Source organism: Stenella coeruleoalba, assembly GCF_951394435.1.
Source record: "Stenella coeruleoalba genome assembly, chromosome: X".
Lineage (NCBI taxonomy): Eukaryota > Metazoa > Chordata > Mammalia > Artiodactyla > Delphinidae > Stenella > Stenella coeruleoalba.
In genome coordinates, this window is record NC_137152.1 from 54874400 (window position 1) to 54899792 (window position 25393).

At 38.3% G+C, this 25393-nt stretch overlaps 1 protein-coding gene across 5 annotated transcripts in view; it reads right to left on the reverse strand.

Moving 5' to 3' along the window:
- Nucleotides 1-25393, reverse strand: part of TEX11 (testis expressed 11) — a 373435-nt gene that overhangs the window by 181057 nt on the left and 166985 nt on the right. For all 5 annotated transcript variants that reach the window (XM_079911723.1, XM_079911722.1, XM_079911724.1 and 2 more), the window contains exons 10-11: nucleotides 19695-19749; nucleotides 16516-16608 (exon numbers count right to left, since the gene is read on the reverse strand). In XM_079911723.1, the coding sequence (XP_079767849.1) occupies nucleotides 16516-16608; nucleotides 19695-19749 (148 nt within the window). The remainder of the gene's footprint in view (nucleotides 1-16515; nucleotides 16609-19694; nucleotides 19750-25393) is intronic.

Below are 25393 nucleotides of genomic sequence, written 5' to 3' on the forward strand. Positions count from 1 at the left end.
GGAGGGGGAAGGGTAAGCTGTGACAAAGCGAGAGAGACGCATGGACATAATACACTACCAAATGTAAGGTAGATAGCTAGTGGGAAGCAGCTGCATAGCACAGGGAGATCAGCTCAGTGCTTTGTGACCACCTAGAGGGGTGGGATAGGGAGGGTGGGAGGCAGGGAGACGCAAGAGGGAAGAGATATGGGAACATGTGTATATGTATAACTGATTCACTTTGTTATAAAACAGAAACTAACACACCATTGTAAAGCAATTATACTCCAATAAAGATGTTAAAAAAAAACTTTAATGAATGAAGAGTTGCTTCCTATAGATGAGCAAAGAAAGTGGTTTCTGGAGATGGAATCTACTCCTGGTGAAGATGCTGTGAAGACTGTTGAAATGACAACAAAAGATTTAGAATATTAAACTTAGTTGATAAAGCAGAAGTAGGGTTTGAGAGGATTGACTCCAAATTTGAAAGAAGTTTTACTGTGGGTAAAATGCTATCAAAATAGCATTGTATGCTAAAAACAAATCGTCTGTAAAAGGAAGATTTGATTGATGGGACAAACTTCTTTCTCATCTTATTTTAAGAAAATGCCACAGCCACCCCAACCTTCAGCAACAACCTCCCTGATCAGTCCGGAGCCATCAAAATCGAGGCAGGACCCTCCACCAGCAAAAAGATTACTATGATTTGCTGAATGCTCAGACAATGGTTAGCATTTTTTAGCAATAAAATATTTTTAATTAAGGTACTGATATTGTTTTTTAGACATAATGCTATTACACACTTAATAGACTACATTATAAACGTACTTTCATATGCACTAGGAAAACAAAAAATTCGTGTGACTCACGTTATTGTGATACTTTATTGTGGTGGTCTGGAACTAACTTACAATATCTCTGAGGTACGCCTATAACTTGCCTGCTTCCTGTAATAAAGCTCAACAAGATTTATACTATTACAAAAATATCTAGCACCCAACAATGTAAAATTCACAACACTTGACATCCAATGAAAGACGATGAGGCCTGGGAAGAGGCAGGAAAACATGATCCATACCGGGGAGATAACCAACGGAAACTGACCCAGAAGTGACACAGATACAAGAATTAGCAGAGAAGGACATTAAAAGAGTGAGTAAAATTATATTTCATATGCTCAAAAAGCTAATCAGAGACACGGAAGACATAAAAATGATCCAAATCAAACTTCCACAAATAAAAATTGCAAAATCTGACGTGAAAACTATATGAGATGGTGTCAGTCCATTTGGGCTGCTATAACAAAAATAGCATAAACTGGGTGTCTTATAAACAACAAACATCTATTTCTCACAGTTCTGGAGGCTGGGAGGTCCAAAATCATAGCACCAGCATATTCAGTGTCTGGTAAGAGCCCACTTCCTCATAAATGTCTCCTTTCTCACTGGAATCTTAAATGGCAAAAGGGGTGAGGGAGCTCTCTCTCAGGCATCCTATATAAAGGCACTAATCCCAATCATCAGGACTCTGCCCTCAGGATGTAATCACCTGCAAAGACCCCACCTCCTAATACAATCACCTTGGAGTTAGAATTTCAGTGTATGAATTTGGGGTCGGGGGACACAAATATTCAGCTTATAGCAGATGGGATTAACAGAAGTTCAGACACTGAAAAACAAAAATTAATGAACTTCAAGTCATAGCAATACAAAACATTCCAAAATGAAACACAGACGAAAAAAACCTTTTTATTTTTCAAATTTTTAAATTTTTTAACATCTTTATGAGAGTACAATTGCTTTACAATGGTGTGTTAGTATCTGTTTATAACAAAATGAATCAGTTATACATATACATATATCTTCATATCTCTTCCCTCTTGCATCTCCCTCCCTCCCACCCCTCTAGGTGGTCACAAAGCATTGAGCTGATCTCCATGTACTACGTGGCTGCCTCCCACTAGCTATCTATTTTACATTCGGTAGTGCATATATGTCCATGCCACTCTCTCACTTTGTCCCAGCTTATCCTTCCCCCTCCCCGCATCCTCAAGTCCATTCTCCAGTACGTCTGCATCTTGTTTTTTTTAAAAACATCTTTATTGGAATATAATTGCTTTAAAATTGTGTTAGTTTCTGCTTAATAACAAAGTGAATCAGTTATACATATATATATGTTCCCATATCTCTTCCCTCTTGCATCTCCCTCCCTCCCACCCTCCTTATCCCACCCCTCTAGGTGGTCACAAAGCACCGAGCTGATCTCCCTGTGCTATGCGGCTGCTTCACACTAGCTATCTATTTTACATTTGGTAGTGTGTATATATCCATGCCACTCTCTCGCTTTGTCACAGCTAACCCTTCCACCTCCCCGTATCCTCAAGTCCATTCTCTAGTAGGTCTGTGTCTTTATTCGCGTCTTGCCCTTAGGTTCTTCAGGAGCTTCTTTTTTTCTTTTCTTTTTTTTCTTAGATTCCATATATATGTGTTAGCATACGGTACTTCTTTTTCTCTTACTGACTTACTTCACTCTGTATGACAGACTCCAGGTCCATGCATTTCACTAGAAATAACTCAATTTCGTTTCTTTTTATGGCTGAGTAATATTCCATTGCATATATGTGCAACATCAACTTTATCCATCCATCTCTTGATGGACACTTAGGTGGCTTCCATGTCCTGGCTACTGTGAATACAGCTGCAATGAATATTTTGGTACATGACTCTTTTTGAATTATGGTTTTCTCAGGGTATATGACCAGTACTGGGTCGTACAGTAGTTCTACTGTTAGTTTTTTAAGGAACCTCCATACTGCTCTCCATAGTGGCTGTATCAATTTACATTCTCACCAACAGCGTAAAAGTGTTCCCTTTTCTCCACACCATCTCCAGCATTTTTTGTTTGTAGATTTTTTGATGATGGCCATTCTGACCAGTGTGAGATGATATCTCATTGCAGTTCTGATTTGCATTTCTCTAATGATTAATGACGGTGAGCATTCTTTCATGTGTTTGTTGGCAATCTGTATGTCTTCTTTGGAGAAACGTCTATTTAGGTCTTCTGCCCATTTTTGGATTGGGTTGTTTCTGTTTTTGATATTGAGCTGCATGAGCTGCTTGTAAATTTTGGAGATTAATCCTTTCTCAGTTGCTTCATTTGCAAATATTTTCTCCCATTCTAAGGGTTGTCGTTTGGTCTTGTTTATTTTTTCCTTTGCTGTGCAAAAGCTTTGAAGTTTCATTAGGTCCCATTTGTTTATTTTTGTTTTTATTTTCAATTCTCTAGGAGGTGGGTCAAAAAGGATCTTGCTGTGATTTATGTCACAGAGTGTTCTGCCTATGTTTTCCTCTTAAGAGTTTGATAGTGTCTGGCCTTACATTTAGGTCTTTAATCCATTTTGAGTTTATTTTTATGTACGGTGTTAGGGACTGTTCTAATTTCATTCTTTTACACGTAGCTGCCCAGTTTTCCCAGCACCACTTATTGAAGAGGCTGTCTTTTCTCCATTGTATATTCTTGCCTCCTTTATCAAACATAGGGTGACCGTATGTGTGTGGGTTTATTTCTGGGCTTTCTATCCTGTTCCAGTGATCTATATTTGTTTTTGTGTCAGTACCATACTGTCTCGACTGTAGCTTTGTAATATATTCTGAATTCAGGGAGCCTGATTCCTCCAGCTCCGTTTTTCCTTCTCAAGATTGTTTTGGCTATTTGGGGTCTTTTGTGTTTTAATGCAGATTGTGCAATTTTTTGTTCTAGTTCTGTGAAAAATCCCATTGGTAGTTTGATAGGGATTGCATAGAATCTGTAGATTGCTTTGGGTAGTAGAGTCATTTTCACAATGTTGATTCTTCTAATCCAAGAACATGGTATATCTCTCCATCTATTTGTATCATCTTTAATTTCTTTCATCAGTGTCTTAAAATTTTTTGCATACAGGTGTTTTGTCTCCTTAGGTAGCTTTATTCCTAGGTATTTTATTCCTTTTGTTGCAATGGTAAATGGGAGAGTTTTCTTAACTTCACTTTCAGATTTTTCATCATTAGTATATAGAAATGCAAGAGATTTCTCTGCATTAATTTTGTATCCTGCTACTTTACCAAATTCATTGACCAGCTCTAGTAGTTTTCTGGTAGCTTCTTCAGGATTCTCTATGTATAGTATATGTCATCTGCAAACAGTGACAACTTTACTTCTTTTCTGATTTGGATTCCTTTTATTTCTTTTTCTTCTCTGATTGCTGTGGCCAAAATTTCCAAAATTATGTTAAATACTAGTGGTGAGAGTGGGTAACCATGTCTTGTTCCTGATCTTATTGGAAATGATTTCAATTTTTCACCATTGAGGACGATGTTGGCTGTGGGTTTGTCATAATACAGCCTTTATTATGTTGAGGTAAGTTCCCTCTATGCCTATATTCTGGAGAGTTTTTATCATAAATGGGTGTTGAATTCTGTCAAAAGCTTTCTCTGCATCTACTGAGATGATCATATGCTTTTTCTCCTTCAATTTGTTAATATGGTGTATCACACTGATTGATTTGCATACGTTGAAGAGTCCTTGCATTCCTGGGATAAACCCCACTTGATCATGGTGTATGATCCTTTTAATGTGCTGTTGGATTCTGTTTCCTAGTATTTTGTTGAGGATTTTTGCATCTCTATTCATCAGTGATATTGGCCTGTAGTTTTCTTTCTTTGTGAACTCATTATCTGGTTTTGGTACCAGGGTGATGGTGGCCTCACAGAACGTGTTTGGCAGTGTTCCTCCCTCTGCTATATTTTGGAAGAGTTTGAGAAGGATACGTGTTAGCTCTTCTCTAAATGTTTGATAGAATTCGCCTGTGAAGCCATCTGGTCCTGGGCTTTTGTTTGTTGGAAGATTTTTAATTACACTTTCAATTTCAGTGCTTGTGACTAGCCTGTTCATATTTTCTATTTCTTCCTGGTTCAGTCTCAGAAGGTTGTGCATTTCTACGAATTTGTCCATTTCTTCCAGGTTGTCCATTTTATTGGTTTACAGTTGCTTGTAATCTCTCATGATCCTTTGTATTTCTGCAGTATCAGTTGTTACTTCTCCTTTTTCATTTCGAATTCAATTGATCTGAATGCTTTCTGGACTGGATTAACTATTTCCTTTCCCATATTAGGAAAATCTTCAACTATAATATCTTGGAATATTTTCTCAGTCCCTTTCTTTTTTTTTTCTTCTTCTGGGACCCGTATCATTCAAATGTTGGTGCATTTAATGTTGTCCCAGAGGTCTCTGAGACTGTCCTCAATTCTTTTCATTCTTTTTTCTTTATTCTGCTCTGCTGTAGTTATTTCCACTATTTTATCTTCCAGGTCACTTATCTGTTCTTTTGCCTCAGTTATTCTGCTATTGATCCCTTCTAGAGAATTTTATATTATATTTATTGTGTTGTTCATCATTGTTCGTTTGCTCTTTAGTTCTTCTATGTCCTTGTTAAATGTTTCTTGTATTTTCTCCAATCTATTTCCAAGCTTTTGCATCACCTTTACTATCATTATTCTGAATTCTTTTTCAGGTAGACTGCCTATTTCCTCTTCATTTGTTAGGTCTGGTGGGTTTTTACCTTGCTCCTTCATCTGCTGTGTGTTTCTCTGTCTTCTCATTTTGCTTAACTTGCCGTGTTTGGGTTCTCCTTTTTGCAGGCTGCAGGTTCGTAGTTCCCATTGTTTTTGGTGTCTCCCCCAGTGGCTAAGGTTGGTTCCGTGGGCTGTGTAGGCTTCCTGGTGGAGAGGACTAATGCCTGTGTTCTGGTGGATGAGGCTGCATCTTGTCTTTCTGGTGGGCAAGTCCACATCCGGTGGTGTTTTTAGGTTGTCTGTGACCTTAATATGATTTTAGCCAGCCTCTCTGCTAATGGGTGGGGTTGTGTTCCTGTCTTGCTAGTTGTTTGGCATAGTGTGTCCAGCACTGTAACTTGCTGGTCATTGAGTGGAGCTGGGTGTTGGAATTGAGATGGAGATCTCTGAGAGATTTTCGCTGTTTGATATTACATGGAGCTGGGAGGTCTCTTGTGGACCAATGTCCTGAACTTGGCTCTCCCACCTCAGAGGCACAGCCCTGACGCCTGGCTGGAGCACCAAGAGCCTGTCATCCACATGGCTCAGAATAAAAGGGAAAAAAAAAATAAATAATGAAAGAAAAAAATAAAATAAAATAAAATAATGTAAAGTTTTAAAAAAATAATTATTAAAAAAATTTTAAGTAATAAAAAAAGAAAGAAGAGAGCAACCTTATGAAAAAACAAATCCACCAATGATAACAAGCACTAAAAACTATATCTAAAAAAAAAAAGGACAGCACAACCCTAAGACAAATGTTAAAAGCAAAGCTATACAGACAAAATAACATGCAGAAGCACACACATACACACTCACAAAAAGAGGAAAAGGGAAAAAATATATATATATATTGTTGCTCCCGAAGTCCACCTCTTCAATTTGGGATGATTTGTTGTCTATTCAGGTATTCCACAGATGCAGGGTACATCAAGTTGATTGTGGAGATTTAATCTGCTGTTCCTGAGGCTGCTGGGAGAAATTTCCCTTTCTCTTCTTTGTTCGCACAGTTCCTAGAGTTCAGCTTCGGATTTGGACCCGCCTATGCGTGTAGGTCGCCTGAGGGCGTCTGTTCTTCACTCAGACAGGACGGGGTTAAAGGAGCAGCTGATTGGGCAGCTGATTGGCCTGAGCTGACTCACTCAGGCCAGGTGGAGGGAGGAGTATGGAATGCAGGGCAAGCCTGCAGCGGCAGAGGCCAGTGTGACGTTGCACCAGCCTGAGGTGTGCTGTGTGTTCTCCCGGGGAAGTTGTGCCTGGATGACGGGACCCTGGCAGTGGCGGGCTGCACAGGCTCCTGGGAAGGTAGGTGTGGAGAATGACATGTGCTTGCACACAGGCTTCTTGGTGGCTGCTGCAGCAGCAGCAGCCTTAGGGTCTCATCCTCGTCTCTGGGATCTGCACTGACAGCCGTGGCTCACGCCCGTCTCTGGAGCTCTTATAAGCGGTGCTCTTAATCCTGTCTCCTCGCACAGCAGGAAACAAAGAGGCAAGAAAAAGTCTCTTGCCTCTTCAGCAGCTCCAGACGTTTTCCTAGACTCCCTCCCGGCTAGCTCTGGCACACTAGCCCCCTTCAGGCTGTGTTCATGCAGCCAACCCCAGTCTTCTCCCTGGGATCCGACCAAAGCCGCCTCAGCTCGCAGCCCCCACTTACCCTGGTGGGTGAGCAGACAAGCCTCTCGAGCTGGTGAGTGCTGGTCAGCACCGATCCTCTGTGTGGGAATCTCTCCGCTTTGCCCTCCGCACCACTTGCTGCGCTCTCCTCCATGGCTCCAAAGCTTCCCCCCTCCGCCACCCGCAGTCTCCACCCGCGAAGGGTCTTCCAAGTGTGTGGAAACCTTTCCTCCTTCACAGCTCCCTCCCACTGGTGCAGGTCCCGTCCCTATTCTTTTGTCTCTCTTTTTTCTTTTGCCCTACCCAGGTACATGGGGAGTTTCTTGCCTTTTGGGAGGTCTGAGGTCTACCAGTGTTCAGTAGGTGTTCTGTAGGAGTTATTCCACATGTAGATGTATTTCTGATGTATTTGTGGGAAGGAAGGTGATCTCCACCTCTTACTCTTCTGCCATCTTGAAGCCTGCCCCCAAAAATCTTTTTAAATGTCAACAGCATAAGTGAACTGTGGGAACGACTTCAAACAACCTAATATATGAGTAATTAGTGTCTGAGGGTGAAGCAGAAAAAAATATTTCAAAAAATACTGTAACTTTCCAAACATAATGAAAGCCATGATCCCAGAGATTCAAGATGCTCAAGGAGCCCCAAGCACAAGAAACAAAGAAAATTACTTCAAAGTACATTATCAACAAACTGCTCAAAACCAGTGACAAACAGAAAATCCAAATATTAGCCAGAGAAAAAGGGCATGTTACATAAAGAACAAAAATAAGGACTGTGTCATATTTCTTATCAGAAACGATGTAACATGCAAACTGTAAACAATATCTTTAAAATTCTCAAAAAAAAAAAGCTCTCCATTTCAAATTCTATACCCAGAAACAGTATCATTCAAAAACAAATGGAGGGGCTTCCCTGGTGGCGCAGTGGTTGAGAGTCCGCCTGCCGATGCAGGGGACACGGGATTGTGCCCCAGTCCAGGAGGATCCCACATGCCGTGGAGCAGCTGGGCCCATGAGCCATGGCCACTGAGCCTGTGCGTCCAGAGCCTGTGCTCCACAACGGGCGAGGCAACAACAGTGAGACGCCCGGGTACCGCAAAAAAAAAAAACAAATGGGGGACTTCCCTAGTGGAGCAGTGGTTAAGAATCCGCCTGCCAATGAAGGGGACACGGGTTTGAGCCCTGACCCAGGAAGATCCCACATGCCACGGAGCAACTAAGCCCATATGCCACAACTACTGAGCCTGCGCTCTAGAGCCCACGAGCCACAACTGCTGCAGCCCGCATGCCTAGAGCCTGTGCTCCACAACCAAGAGAAGCCACTTCAATGAGAAGGCTGCACACTGAAACAAAGTGTAGCCCCCGCTCGCCACAACACACGAAAGCCCACACACAGCAACGAAGACCGAACACAGACAAAAAAAAAAAAAAAAATCAAATGGTGCACCCTACACCCATTAGCATGTCTACTATCAAAAAATAATAATAACAGTGTTTGCAGGGATGTGGAGAAATTGAAACCCTTGTATACTTTTGGCTGAAATTTAAAATGGTGCAGCTGTTAAGGAAAAAACAGTAGTGTGTTTCCTCAAAAAAATTAAAAATAGAATTGCAATATGATCTAGAAGTTCCACTTCTGGGTTTATACCCCCAAAAAATTGAAATCAGGGAACCAAACAGCTATTTGTACACCCACATTCACAGCAGCATTATTCACAATAGCCAAAGGTGAAAACAACCAACATGCGCATAAATGGATGAATGTATAAGCAAAATGTGGTATATACATACAGTGGAATATTATTCAGTCTTAAAAAGAAAGGAAATTCTGACACATGTTACAACGTGGATGAACCTCAAGGACATTATGCTACGTGAAATACACCAGTCACAAAAGGACAAATACTGTTTTTTTTTAACTTATATGAGATATCTAGAGTAGTCAAATTCATAGAGACTGAAAGTAGAATGGTGGTTTCCAGGAACTGGAAGAGAGAGGAATAGGGAGTTATTATATATTGGGTACAGAGTTTACATTTTACAAGATGAAGAGTTCTGGAGAAGAATGTTGGTGATGGTTTCACAATATGAATGTACTCAAGGCCACTATACTGTATAATTAAAAACAGTTAAGATGGCAAATTATATGCTGTGAAAAATTTAACAATATGAAAGTAGGAATAGCTATATTCATATCAGATAAAGTAGACTGTACATCAAAAAAATAATTACCAGGGACAGAAAGAGACATTATAGAATGATAAAAGGCTCAATCTACCATGAAGAAATAGTAACTCTAAATACATATGCACCAAACAAAAGAGCTGTAAAATATCTGAAGTAAAAATTTACAGAAATAAAAGAGGAAATAGACAAATCCACAATTATAGTTGGAAATTTAAACATCCCTACCTTCAAAATTCATAGAACTAGACAAAAACTCAGCAAAGATATAGAAGATCTCAACATCATCAATCAACAGGATCTACAGCTGACCCTTGAACAACAAGGGTTTGAATTGTGCAGGTCCACTTATATGTGGATTTTTTTCAATAAATACTACAGTACTACATAATCCATGCATATGGCTACAGATACGACTGGCCCACTATAAAGTTATACATGGCTTTTCAACTGTGCAGGGTGTCGACCCATGTTGTTCAAGGGTCAACTGTAATTGACATTTATACAACATTCCACCCCAAAAGAGCTGAATACACTTTTTTTCCCCCAAGTGTCCACAGGACATTTACCAAGATATACTATATCCTGGGCCATAAATCACACCCTGTTAAGAAGATGAAAAGACAGCTTACAGACAGGGAGAAAATATTTGCAATCCACATATGTGACAAACAACTCTTATCTAGAATATCTTATCTTATCAAACAGTAAAATTTGAGCAATCCAAGTATGAAATGCACAAGCGTTACGAAGAGACATTTCACCAAAGAGGAGCACCTGCAAAGGTGTTCAACATCATTAGCCAGTAAGAAAGTATAAATTAAAATCACTACATACCTATTAGAACAGCTAAAATATAAAAACAGGGACAATGATAAATGCCAGCAAGAAGGAAAAGAAACTAAAACTCTCATACATTGTTGGTAGGAATGCAACATGGTACAGCCACTCTGGTAAACAGTTTGACAATTTCTTAAAAACAAAATAGCCCAACAATTGTACACCTAGTCATTTATCCAGGAAAATGAAAACTTACATCCCACACAAAAACCTATACACAAATACCATAGCAGCTTTACTCATAATAGCCAAAATCTGAAAACAACCAATATTTCCTTTAGTAGGTGAATGGTTAAACACACTGTGATACCATTCATACCATGCACCACTCAGTGATAAAAGAAACCAAGTATTAATACACACAGAAACTTGAATGGATTTCAAGGGCATTATGCTAAGTAAAAAAAGCTAATCTTCTAAAAGTCATAAACTGTATGATTACATTTATATAATATTCTTGGAATGACAAAATTATAGAGATGAAGAATAGTGTTTGCAAGGGCTTAGGGATGGTGGGGGGTGGAGCAGGTATGGGTGTGCATATGAAGGGGTAGTATGAGGAAAATCTTTGGGGTGATGGGATAGTTCTGTATATTACTGCAGTGGTACTTACATGCATCTACACATGGGATAAAATGGCATAAAACTATACACGTACAATGTACCAATGACAATCTGCTGTTTTTGATGTATTATAGTAATGCAGCAGTTAACCATCAGAGGAAACTTGGTAAAGGGTACATGGGACTTCTTTGTACTATTTCGGGGGGGGGGGGTGTTAAAATTTTCTTCTGAATCTATTGCTTTTATTTTAATTATTTTTCTTTGTACCATTTTTGCAACTTCCTGTTACTCTATAAGTATTAAAAATAAAAAGATTTTTTAAAAATAATGTGAAATGGGGACTTCCCTGGTGGTCCAGTGGTTGAGCCTCCGCACTCCCAATGCAGGGGGCCCTGGTTCAATCCCTGGTTGGGAAACTAGATCCCACATGCATGCTGCAACTAAGAGTTTGCATGCCGCAACTTAAGAACCCACATGCTGCAACACAGATTGAAGATCCCACATGCCACAACTAAGACCGACTGCAGCCAAATAAATAAATAAATAAATATATTTTTAATAATGTGACATAAAGACATTTTCAAAGGCACAAATGCTGAAATAAGTCATCACCAATAGACCAGCACTACAAGAAATGTTAAAAGGTGTCAATGATGGTTAATTTTATATGTCAACTTGACTGCGCCACAGGGTACCCAGATATTTTGTCAAACATTATTCTGGTCTTTCTGTGAGAGTGCTTCTGGATGAGATTAACATTTAAATCAATAGACTGGGGCTTCCCTGGTGGTGCAGTGGTTAAGAATCCACCTGCCAATGCAGGGGCAACGGTTTCGAGTCCTGGTCCGGGAAGATCCCACATGCCGCAGAGCAAATAAGCCCGTGCCCCACAGCTACTGAGCCTGTGCTCTAGAGTCCGTGAGCCACAACAAGAGTAGCCACCACAGTGAGAAGCCCACACACCACAACGAAAAGTAGCCCCCACTCGCCACAACTAGAGAAAGCCTGCATGCAGCAACGAAGACCCAATGCAGCCAAAAATAAATAAATAAATAAATTTATAAATAAATAAATAGATAGGGCTTCCCTGGTGGCACAGTGGTTGAGAGTCCGCCTGCCGATGCAGGGGACATGGGTTCGTGCCCCGGTCCGGGAAGATCTCACATGCCGCGGAGCGGCTGGGCCCGTGAGCCATGGCCACTGAGCCTGCGCATCCAGAGCCTGTGCTCCACAATGGGAGAGGCCACAACAGTGAGAGGCCCGCGTACCGGAAAAAAAAAAATAGATAGACAGACAGATAGATAAACAGACTGGGTAAAGCAGATTTCCCAGCATGTGGGTGCGCCTTATCCAATGAGTTGAAGGCCTGAACAGAACAAAAAAGCTGACCCTCTCCCGAGTAACAGAGAACTCTTCCTGACTAACTGCTTTTGAACTGGACATCAGCTTTTTCCTGCATTCGGACTGGAACTGAAACACTGGTCCTTCTTGCGTTTCAGGCCTGCCAGCCTTTGGACTGAAACTACATCATTGGCTCTCCTGGTTCTCAGGCCTTTGGACTCAGACTGGAACCATACCATCAGCCTTCCTGAGTCTCTGTCTTGCCAACTTATCCTGCAGATCTTGAGACCCACCAGCCTCCATAACTGCATGAGCCAATTCTTTATAAAGTCTCTTTGGAGAATCCCAAAACAATGTTCTTCAGGCAGAAGAAAAATAACAAATGGAAATTTGGATGTATACAAAGGAATAACGATTACTTGAAATGGTAACTACATGTGTAAATGCATAAGTTTTTTTCTTATTTGTATCTCTTTTAAAATAAAATTGACAATTTAAACAAAAATAATAACATAGTATTGTGGATTTTATAACATATGTAAAAGTAAAACATATGACAACAGTAGCATAAAGGCCAGGCTGGGAGATATAAAAGTACACTATTATGACATATGAAGGTAGACCAAGATAAGATATATAGTATAAGCCCTAAAGAAACCAGTAGAAAAGCAAAACAAAGAGTTACAACTAATAAGCCAACAGAAGAAATAAAACTGAATCTAAAAAATTATTCAAATATGTAATGTGACAAAGCCTCTATGATCACTCTCCTTTTTCAGTATTTCCCTGAGTAGTCTCACTGTTTATTCCTCCAGATGATCCTGCAAATATTTTCATAATACTCCTCTTTTTTTAAATAAATAAATTATTTATTTATTTATCTTTAGCTGCATTGGGTCTTCATTGCTGCACATGGGCTTTTCTCTAGTTGCGGAGAGTGGGGGCTACTCTTTGTTGTGGTGCGCAGTCTTACTGCAGTGGCTTCTCTTGTTGTGGAGCACGGGCTCTAGGCATGTGGGCTTCAGTAGTCGTGGCTCGCAGGCTCTGTAGTTGTGTCACAGGGCTTATTTGCTCCACGGCATGTGGGATCTTCCCAGACCAGAGCTCAAACCCTTGTCCCCTGCGTTGGCAGGTGTATTCTTAACCACTGTGCCACCAGGGAAATCCGTATTTTCATAATATTTCAACATGGATTCTTCAGGAGGTTGGAATAAAAACTACATTGGACTCATAAATTGTTTTGAAGAAAAACTCACTTGAATACAAACTTACAAAAGAAGGCAGAAAAAAAAGAAGAAAAGGGGAATAAAGAATATGCAGGACAAATAAACAATTACACGGTGATAGACTCAAACTTAACCACATCAATAATCACATCAAATGTAAATATTCTAAACACCCCAGTCAAAAGACTGAGATTGTCAGAGTGGATAAAAAAGCAAAACCCAACTGTATACAGCTTACAAGAGATGCATTTTAAACATAAAGACATAAATAGGAAAACAAATAGAACAAGATACACCATGCTAACGCTAGTCAAAAAAAAGCTAAAGTAACTATATCAATAAAAGATAAAGTAGATTTAAGAGCAAATATGGTATATATCCATACAATAAGATATTACGGAACCCTGGGAATAAACTATGCACACACACAACATCTCAGAATAACTGTACTGAATGCAAGAAGCCATTCAAAACTAGAGTACATTCTCTATGATTCCATTGGTATAAAACTCTAGAAAATGCAAACTAATCTATGAAAGCAGATCAGTTGTTACCTAGGGAAGAGTGGGAAAGAGGGGTGACAAAAGGGTGTGAAGAAACTTTGAGGAATGATGTATATATTCAGTATCCGGATTGTGGTGATTGTTTCATAGATATACACACATGTCAAAACTCATCAAATTTTTTACTTTAAATATGGGCAGTTTACTGTATGTTAATTATACCTAAATAAAACTGTTAAAAGATAATTAAGAGTAATGAATTATGTCAGTGGAAAAATAGGAATACAAAAACCCTGATAAATCCTGATAACAAATGAATAAATCAATAAGTAAATAAATAAATATTAAATAAATGGGAGAAGGGAGAGCTCTTGCTTACAGTAGAATGCTGAGTGCCAACTGGTAAATAAGAAGGGAATGCTACAGTTAGAAAATGATTATTTGGCAACCATCATAAGATTGATTCAGGCAAGAACACTAATTCTTAAGGATTTTTTTTTTTTTTGGCGGTACGCGGGCCTCTCACTGTTGTGGCCTCTCCCGCTGCGGAGCACAGACGCGCAGGCTCAGCGTCCATGGCTCACGGGCCCAGCCGCTCCGCGGCATGTGGGATCTTCCTGGACCAGGGCACGAACCCGTGTCCCCTGCATCGGCACGCGGACTCTCAACCACTGCCCCACCAGGGAAGCCCTTAAGGAAATTTTTAATAAAAAGCAGGGTATATGCATAATTTTAAAGTGTTTATTGGTTGCAAGGGAAAAATGGTTAATATACAGTGAAGATACACACTTTTGAACAGGTGATCAGTATTATCACCAATGAGGAGCAGATGGACATCAGGGGCCTCCAAATGTGATGCCCTGAGAAGGGACACAATATCACTCATGCAGTATTCCAGTCACAAATGCATAATATGAGTCTAATCACAAGGAAACATCAGATAAATCTCAAATGAATTTTCATTTAAAACAAGGTAGGAAGCTAATGTATTCTTCCAAAATATCAGTGACACAAAAGTCAAAAGAAAGGCTACAGAAATGTTCCAGATTACAGGGGACTAAAGAGACATGTCTCATAAATGCAATACCTAATCCTAGATTGATTAGTCCTATGTTGGAGAGAAAAACATGCTATACAGTTCACTACTGAGTGTATATAACATATATTATTATTATAGATATCAATATATATTACCCTCAATAAGATGAATGTATGAATTATATTTCCTCAATAATACAGAGAAGAGAGAATGCACAAAATGTTAATAACAGGTGATTCTGGGTAAAGTAAATAGACGGGTATTCTTTGAACTATTCTTATCCTTTCAATCTTTCTCTAGGTTTGAAATTATTTACAAATAAAACTCTTTTAAGTGTATATTGCCACTGAAATCCTAATGCACCCAGTTCATCAATGTCCAGGGTCAATAATTAGGCTATTAAATGTGATGTCAGGAGTAATGCAGATGGACGATTATTGTAATAAAAACTGCAACTTCTGTATCCAGTGAACAAAGAGACATGCTGACAAGAAGCCATGTAGCTAGTATGCAGCCTCCTCCGTTGTCTTGGATCCTATTTTTTATTTAGATTTGCATCTTAGCAAATGCAAAAAAAAAAAAGGATGCAGCTTTTGAATATGTTCATGTATATTAATATTTTTAAATTTAAAAATATTAATATAAAATAAGTTTTTCAGCATTAAATAACCCCAACCACGTTGACAAATTTCAGGAAAATATAATTCAAGTAAATGGTTTCTTTGGGCAATTTAATATTCTGATAAATTCAACTATTCACTTTCATGCTTCCCATCTTGTCGAAAAAATCTTTTGAAAATGTATCAGGGACTTCCTTGGTGGTGCAGTGGTTAAGAATCCGCCTGCCAATGCTGGGGACAAGCGTTCCATCCCTGGTCTGGGAAGATCCCACATGCCATGGAGCAATAAGCCCATGTGCCACAACTACTGAGCCCGCGCTCTAGAGCCCACGTGCTACAACGACTGAGCCTATGTGCTACAACTACTGAAGCTGCGTGCCTATAGCCCATGCTCTACAACAAGAGAAGCCACCGCAATGAGAAGCCTGTGCACCGCACCAAAGAGTAGCCCCTGCTCACCGCAACTAGAGAAAGCCCGCGCCCAGCAACGAAGATCCAATGCAGCCAAAATAAATAAAAATTTTTAAAAATGTATCAGCATATTTAATCGCCTTATAGAGTAAAACACATTGATCCTAATTGAATCTCTTTAAACAGGCATCAGCCTATCAATATTCCTTATCCAGGAGTATAGAGGTATTGTATGTATGTATGTATGTATGTATATGAGTATGTATGTATGTATGAGCATCAGCTGAAAGTGAAAGACTGATGTTGGTTTTCTTAAACTAAATCCCATTATCTGCCTATTTTATCATTTACTTCATCCTAAAATTTACTCACATCGGAGAACCTTTTCTGTTTTGTGCAAAAGAAAATTTTTTTCAAAAATATCTGTTGTCAGAGGTATATTTTATTCTTACTTTCTGTGCTGCAGAAGAGATTGCAACAATCTGTTGTTTTTAAAAAAAAAACAGGAATACTGGAGCAAATGTCTACACTGGATTTCAAAATGTGAATCAATGCTTTCAAAATTTCATTAAGTTAATTTTCAAAAGTAAAAAACCTCCTTTACCTTGTTTGCTAGGTTTACAGCGCTGAGAGCCTTATAATATTCTTTGCCGTCCCAATCCATATAAGCAGTGGCTAGTAACCGTAGAACTTTACCCTATAATTAAAAATAGAAAAAAAACACACACAGCTGAGGGTTTAACTGCAATACAACAGCTGACTAGCACTTACACAGTGACAGGCATTTCTCAAACCTCAGTCATAATTATGAAATAGCATTTCCTTAAGCAACCACATAGTCTTGGGATATGTCTCATCATTATGCTACCCACACCAAATACCATCTGAGAATTTTACAGTAATAGCTTATTTAAATTTAATATAATTGTGTTAATATAATTATTTTCTTAACACTGTTTTAGTGGTAAAGTACTTAATCATCCCCACTTTAAAAATAAGGAAATTAAAGCACAGCAATATTTAATGTAATCATCTTACCACCTACTGTTTAGGTAACATTATATTAGGCCTCCATCAAAAGAAATAAATAGAAAGACATAATCCCTCTCTCAAAGACTTTATAGCCTAGTTGAGATTAACCAATTGGACCAAGGGCTCATATACCACCATTTCACTAGGAGCAGATATACTTTCCTATAGACAAGATTTTTCCCAACTCAACCAAGTTTTAAAATTAATAAAGTATTTCATAATTCAGTTTCTCCAGCCAGATCTACACTGACAAGGGGAATAACTCTACTTAGCACAGACTTATTTAACTATAGATTCACATTTTGAAAGTAGGAGGCCTATTTCAATGAAGATTCTATTCTGCCTCTAAGTGTAATGAGGACAGTAGGATCAGGCAAAGGTGTTCTTCTAATTTAAAAAAAAAATGTTAAGCACATTAGGGCTCTGCGAACCCTAGAAAAATGACTTTTAGGGTGTGATACCTTTCAGTTTTTTAATTCAAACACCAAGATGGATATAATGTACTTAATATCATTATTATTATTGTGGAGCAACTCTCAACTTATAAACTTCCCCAGAGGACTCTGATGGAGTAAATATGGCATCTCTGAGAAAGACTGTAGCTATTTCGTAATAGTAAAAGGGTCAAATAATCAGAAAGATAAAACAAAATGGATGAACCTCAAAACTATTATGTTAAGCAAAAGAAGCCAGACATAAAACAGTACATACTGTATGATTTCATTTATACACAGTTCAAGATAAGCCAAAAATATTCTACAGCAATAAAAGTCAGAATAGTGGTTTTATCATGGGGGTATGAATGGCTATTAACTGGAAAGGGGCCAAGGTAACTTTTGAGGGTGATGGAAAGTTCTGTATCTTGATCTGTGTGGTAGTTACAAAACTATATAGATAAACTGAAACTCATCAGGCTGTACAACTTTAAAATTTGTGCAATTTAGTGTATATATTTATTTAAGTTATACCACAATAAAATACTGCTAGCATGAAAGAAAAACTATTTTATAATCTTACTTCTCCATACCTTGCAATATGAATATTAGATTTCAATCACACTTAAATCCTACCTTCCATCCTCATTTCCTCCTCCAGACATCTTCTCACCTAGATCCCTTGCCTCATATTCCCTTCTCCCTCCCTTTTAACTACATGAACCCCATCTGCTTTTCGAGGCCTATCTCCTACCAAAAGGCTTCTTCAACTATTCTAGTCAACATTAATATTCCCCTTTTCTGCATGCCTTTGCGTATACTGCAGGTTAGTACCACACAGTTTATCACTTATTTTTCCCAAATTGTTTCACTTGTACTCATTTTTATAAATCTTTTTTTTGAAATTTTAATTGAAGTATAAAATACATACAAAAAAGTTCCAAAATCTCAATGGTACAACTCTCAATTTTCACAAAGTGAGCACACATATGTTAACAACACAGAAATCAAGAAACAGAACATTAGTCTCATCTCATATCTCTTTTCAGACACAATTCCAAACAAGGGTAGCCAATTATCTGACTTCCAACACCATGTATTAGTTCTACCTGCTTTTGGCATTCACATTTATGGAATCATACAGTATGTACTACTTTGTATTTTGCTCTGTTTGTTCAACATTATATGTGAGAACATCCATACTGTTACAATTATTGTAGTCTATTCTCGTTGTTATACGATATTCTATTATATGAGACTATCATAATATATTTTCATTATTTTTAATTGTGATGAAATACACATAACATAACATTGACCATTTTAACCATTTTTAAGTGTACAGTTCAGTAGCATTAAGTATACTCACACTGTTGTGCAACCAGCACCACCATACATCTCCAGAACTCTTTTAATCTCACAAAATTGAACTCTCTACCCATTAAACAATAGCTCCCCATGTTCTCCTCCCTCCAAACCTCTGCAACCACCATTCTATTTTCCACCTCTATGAATTTGACTATCCAACATATCTCACTGAACTGGAATCATACAGTATGTCTTTTTGATAATGGCTTATTTCACTTAGCATAATGTCCTCAAGGTTCATCTATGTTGTAGCATGTGTCAGAATTTCCTTCCTTTTCGTGGCTGAATAATATTCCATTGTATTCACCTGTTTTAGTTTCATCCTTTAAACATAAGCTATTTAAGGGCAGAGGCCACGTTTTATACTTCTCTTTTTTTCCCATCTACCACATTGTTAGATATATTGATATATATATGTGTGTGTGTGTGTATATACATATAAATATATGTATAGATATATATGTGTATGTGTGTGTATGTATTCAGTTACATTTTGTGGGATATACTGTAATAATGGTAAGAAGCAGAGACGGATATTCAAAAAAATTCCATTCTGCTATGGCATGTATTAAATTAGTTTTAAATCAGATTTATTTACATAATCACATTTTACTTGATAAAATATTAAAATTAACTTCCATACCAAGCATGTTCTATCTGGGTGGTTAAAGAAACCTAGAATTTTTGAACATGCAAACAAAAACTAAAACTTATATAGCCAAACATTGTCCTAAGCACTTTACATGTATTAATTAATTCATGGGAACAAGAATTTACCTGGAGGGTAATTCTATATCAACTTTACAGAAACTAATGCACTGAGATATTAAATGATGTGCCCAGTGAATAATCTACTCACAAATGGAGGGACAGCCTATCATAATTTTCTTACAATAACATAAACTGTATTTCTTGAACCTACTTCTGCAATATTTAACATAATCCTTACCAGCATTTCCTGTGGAACAGAAAGCTTATCCATCTTCCCAGTATCATAGCTTTGTCTATCATTAAAAAAGGAAAAAAATACATATAAATACATATTTATTTCAAATTATATATATTTTTTCAAGACTACATATTACTAAGAAGACGTGTTATAATTATACTTAATTACAACTTTTCTATTTTGCACTACAACAGATGATTAGCCAATTGATACATAAAAATCAATTACATAAAGCAATACTTTCTAACTTTAGAAAACCACAGAGATAGCCTCATTCACCAGAGGGCAGACAGCTGAAGCAAGAAGAACTACAATCCTGCAGCCTGTGGAACAAAAACCACATTCACAGACAGATACACAAGATGAAAAGGCAGAGGGCTATGTCCCAGATGAAGGAACAAGATAAAACCCCAGAAAAACAACTAAATGAAGTGGAGATAGGCAACCTTCCAGAAAAAGAATTCAGAATAAAGACGGTGAAGATGATCCAGGACCTCGGAAAAACAATGGAGGTAAAGATCGAGAAGATGCAAGAATGTTTAACAAAGACCTAGAAGAATTAAAGAACAGAGATAAACAATACAATAACTGAAATGACAACTACACTAGAAGGAATCAATAGCAGAATGACTGAGGCAGAAGAACGGATAAGTGACCTGGAAGACAGAATGGTGGAATTCAGTGCTGTGGAACAGAATAAAGAAAAGAGAATGAAAAGAAATGAAGACAGCCTAACAGACCTCTGGGACAACATTAAACGTAACAACATTCGCATTATAGGGGTCCCAGAAGGAGAAGAGAGAGAGAAAGGACCAGAGAAAATATCTGAAGAGATTATAGTCTAAACTTCCCTAACATGGGAAAGGAAATAGCCACCCAAGTCCAGGAAGTGCAGCGAGTCCCATACAGGATAAACCCAAGGAGAAACATGCCAAGACACACAGTAATCAAATTGGCAAAACTTGAAGACAAAGAAAAATTATAGAAAGCAGCAAGGGAAAAACGACAAATAACATACAAGGGAACTCCCATAAGGTTAACAGCTGATTTCTCAGCAGAAACTCTACAAGTCAGAAGGGAGCGGCATGATATACTTAAAGTGATGAAAGGGAAAGAACCTACAACCAAGATTACTCTACCTGGCAAGGATCTCATTCAGATTCGATGGAGAATCAAAAGCTTTACAGACAAGCAAAAGCTAAGAGAATTCAGCACCACCAAACCAGCTCTACAACAAATGCTAAAGGAATGTCTCTAAGTGGGAAACACAAGAGAAGAAAAGGACCTACAAAAACAAACCAAAAACAATTAAGAAAATGGTCACAGGAACATACATATCAATAATTACCTTAAACGTGAATGGATTAAATGCTCCAACCAAAAGACACAGGCTTGCTGAATGTATACAAAAACAAGACCCATCTATATGCTATCTACAAGAGACCCACTTCAGACCTAGGGACACATACAGACTGAAAGTGAGGGGATGGAAAAAGATATTCCATGAAAATGGAAATCAAAAGAAAGTTGGAGTAGCAATACTCATATCAGATAAAATAGACTTTAAAATAAAGAATGTTACAAGAGACAAGAAAGGACACTATATAATAATGATCAAGGGATCAATCCAAGAAGAAGATATAACAATTATAAATATATATGCACCCAACATAGAAGCACCTCAATACATAAGGCAACTGCTAACAGCTATAAAAGAGGAAATTGACAGTAACACAATAATAGTGGGGGACATTAACACCTCACTTACACCAATGGACAGATCATCCAAAATGAAAATAAATAAGGAAACACAAGCTTTAAATGACACGATAGACCAGATAGATGTAACTGATATTTATAGGACATTCCATTCAAAAACAGTAGATTACACTTTCTTCTCAAGTACGCACGGAACATTCTCCAGGACAGTTCACATCTTGGGTCACAAATCTAGCCTCAGCAACTTCAAGAAAACTGAAATCATATCAAGCATCTTTTCTGACCACAATGCTATGAGATTAGAAATGAACTACAGGGAGAAAAACGTAAAAAACACATAAACACATGGACGCTAAACAATACGTTACTAAATAACTAAGAGATCACTGAAGAAATCAAAGAGGAAATCAAAAAATACCTAGAGACAAATGACAATGAAAACACGACAATCCAAAACCAATGGGATGTAGCAAAAGCAGTTCTAAGAGGGAAGTTTATAGCTATACAAGGCTACCTCAAGAAACAAGAAAAATCTCAAATAAATAATCTAACCTTACACCTAAAGGAACTAGAGAAAGAAGAACCAAACCCAAAGTTAGCAGAAGGAAAGAAATCATGAAGATCAGAGCAGAAATAAATGACATAGATACAAAGAAAACAACAGCACAGATCAATAAAACTAAAAGCTGGTTCTTTGAGAAGATAAAATTGATAAACCATTAGCAGACTCATCAAGAAAAAGAGGGAGAGGACTCAAATCAATAAAATTAGAAATGAAAAAGGAGAAGTTACAGCAGACACTTCAGAAATACAAAGCATCCTAAGAGACTACTACAAGCAACTCTATGCCAATAAAATGGACAACCTGGAAGAAATGGACAAATCTTAGAAAGGTATAACCTTCCAAGCCTGAACCAGGAAGAAATAGAAAATATGAAAAGAACAATCACAAGTAATGAAATTGAAACTGTGATTAAAAATCTCCCAACAAACAAAAGTCTAGGACCAGATGGCTTCACAGGCGAATTCTAACATTTAGAGAAGAGCTAACACCCATCTTTCTCAAACTCTTCCAAAAAATTGCGGAGCAAGGAACACTCCCAAACTCATTCTATGAGGCTACCATCACCAGACAAAGATACTACAAAAAAAGAAAATTACAGACCAATTCCACTGATGAACATGGATGCAAAAATCCTCAACAAAATACTAGCAAACAGAATCCTACAACACATTAAAAGGATCATACACCATGATCAAGTGGCATTTTTCCCAGGGATGCAAGGATTCTTTGATATACACAAATCAATCAATGTGATACACCATATTAACAAACTGAAGAATAAAAACCATATGATCATCTCAATAGATGCAGAAAAAGCTTTTGACAAAATTCAACACCCATTTAAAGAAAAGGAACGGAAAACCACAACTTCCTCAGGATATATATCCAATAAATCAACACTATAATTATATTACTGCTCTTTTCCATTTGGCTATATATACACTAGATTAAACTATTTTACATGTGTGTACAAGCCCTTACTTTATGGGCACATTTTAAAGTGTAAGAAATATATTTTTAAAATAAAACAAATACAGGAGTTTTCATGGAAACAAATGCTTTAGCAATATTTATTAAGCTTCATAACACCCTTGTGACGCACAATATTAGTTCCATTTTGCAGCTGAATGAACCAATTTAGCAGTTAAGTGATTTCTAATATTTCCTAGATTGGTATTAAAAATGAGAGTAAGGGGATGGGGAGAAAAGAAATTTGACTTTCAGTTCTCTGCTTTAGTTACCATACCATATTACCTATGGGACATTCTAATAACCACAAATAATGTATTAATATGAGCCTCAGGTTTTCTAAAAAAAGCTTTAAAGTAAAACAAAGATCACTCACCATAAAATTGGTATTCCAAGGGAGGAAGTCAATAAAATTTTGGTGAACTGGAGTAAATTGAAGCCATTACTTTGAAGTATTCCTTTTACTTTTACTTTTTAAAAGACCCATAGCTACCAAACTGAGTTTTCAGCTTGCTAACAAGGATATAATGCTGGCCTACATTATAATGGCCTCATTGTAAGCCCTATCTCATAGAGGTCTCTGTTGGTACATTAAACCTCCTACTTCCAGTTTTCAAAATAATCAATGAAAATGGAACTTCTGCAACAGTGGTATTAAGGAGCTCTTGGACCCCCTCTCCCCAGTGAAACAACCACTTGCCTGGAAAAATCATTAAAACAACCATTTAAGGTCTCTGGAAAGTGTCCTAAGGGCATACAGCAAATGGAAAAACATTTATTTTTAAAAAATCAACTGAATCTCAGTAACAACAGTGGGAGTCTGTGGCATTTGAGCCATGACCTGCTCCTATCCACACCACCTCCATGTCATGGAGGCTACACCAGATGAGTGCTGTCAAGAAAATAGGAATTCAGGAGTGGGGTAGGGAGATGAGTGAAATAGGTGATGGAGATAGAGAGGCACAAACTTCCAGTTATAAAATAAGTAAGTCACGGGGACATAATGTACAGTATAGGGAATATAGGCAATAATACTATAATAACTTTGTATGGTGAAAAGTGGTAACGACTTATTGTGGTATCATTTTGTAATATACAAAAATATCAAATCACTATGCTGTACACCGGAAACTGATATAATGTTGAAAATCAACTTCAATTTAAAACAAAAAGAAAGCGGGAATTACCTCTCCCTCCAGGTCCTAGACTCAGGCTGCCAGCCACTCTCATCATTCCCAGATCTGTGTTGCAGAAGTGCTATTATTGGCAGGCACAACGAGAGGACTGGGTCTTCCTTTCCCCACTCAGTTCTCACTCTTAGGGTAAGGGCTCTACCCCAGGGGTAACAGCTGAAGAATACTGGGACCCTAATCCCCTTCACCCAGGCTGGCTCATTTGGCAGAGGATGCAGGACAGGAGGGCATGCTAAGTAGATTAGGGGCTACCATCTCCCCAACATCTACTCATACAGTAGGGGTGTCACTGCAAGAGTAGCTGCCATGCTCCTGCCCCCAGCTGCAGCGGTGTGCCAGTTTCTACCCAGGGGAAGAAGTGGGCAACAAAGAGGAAGAGCTCAGCATTTCTGCCTAAGGGGAATGACTTTATTTGGAACAGAGCAAGGAGAGATTCCTACCTAAGGGCATAGTCAAAAACAATGGAGATCTTGCTGGTGAGCAATTAAGAAGGGGCTGGTACCTCCAAGATAGTAGTAGCAACAAGTGAAATAGCAGACAAGCCAGAAGTTTGAACAGAGAGAACCAGGGAGAGACAAGAAGAATAATCCTAGGGTCACACTCATCCCTGGGGATACAAAAGGCTATGCATATGTTCTAGGCTGCACCCGCTCAGGAACAATCAGAGGGAAATGTGGGACTAGAAAGCATTCCTCAAGGCATACACAGATCCATCAGCGAAGAGACTTGAGCCTGAGTGGCTCAAGGAGCTTATCAGAACCTCTGACCAAACACAGACTGAAAATTAAGGTATTCTGATCCAGGGGTGATGGTAAGGAAGCCAAGCTTAAAAATCAAATCACACTTCCAGTTTATGGCTCCACATGTAAGGATCTTGGAAGGCACAACTCCATCCTAACAAGTAAAAAACTGGAAAGACTTTTAAAAATCAACAACTCTTCTTGGATCCAAAAGAGAGGTGAGGACACAGGGCAAACCACTACCCCCAAGATTGGGGAGACTGGCAAAAATACAAGGAGTTGACGCACAGCACAAGAGAGATTCACAAGTAAAAACTACCAAGGGCACCACTGCTAGGGCAGGAAATTGAGAACTGTAGTTGACAGACTGCTGGAGGTTCAGTGTGGACAAGTCTGAGAGTTAAAACTCCAAGAGGACATAGTTACAGGGGGATACCCACAATATCGTCAGATTAATCTCCAGGAGCTCAACCAGATTCCCACAGTAAATATCATAGAAAAATCCACTTGGGC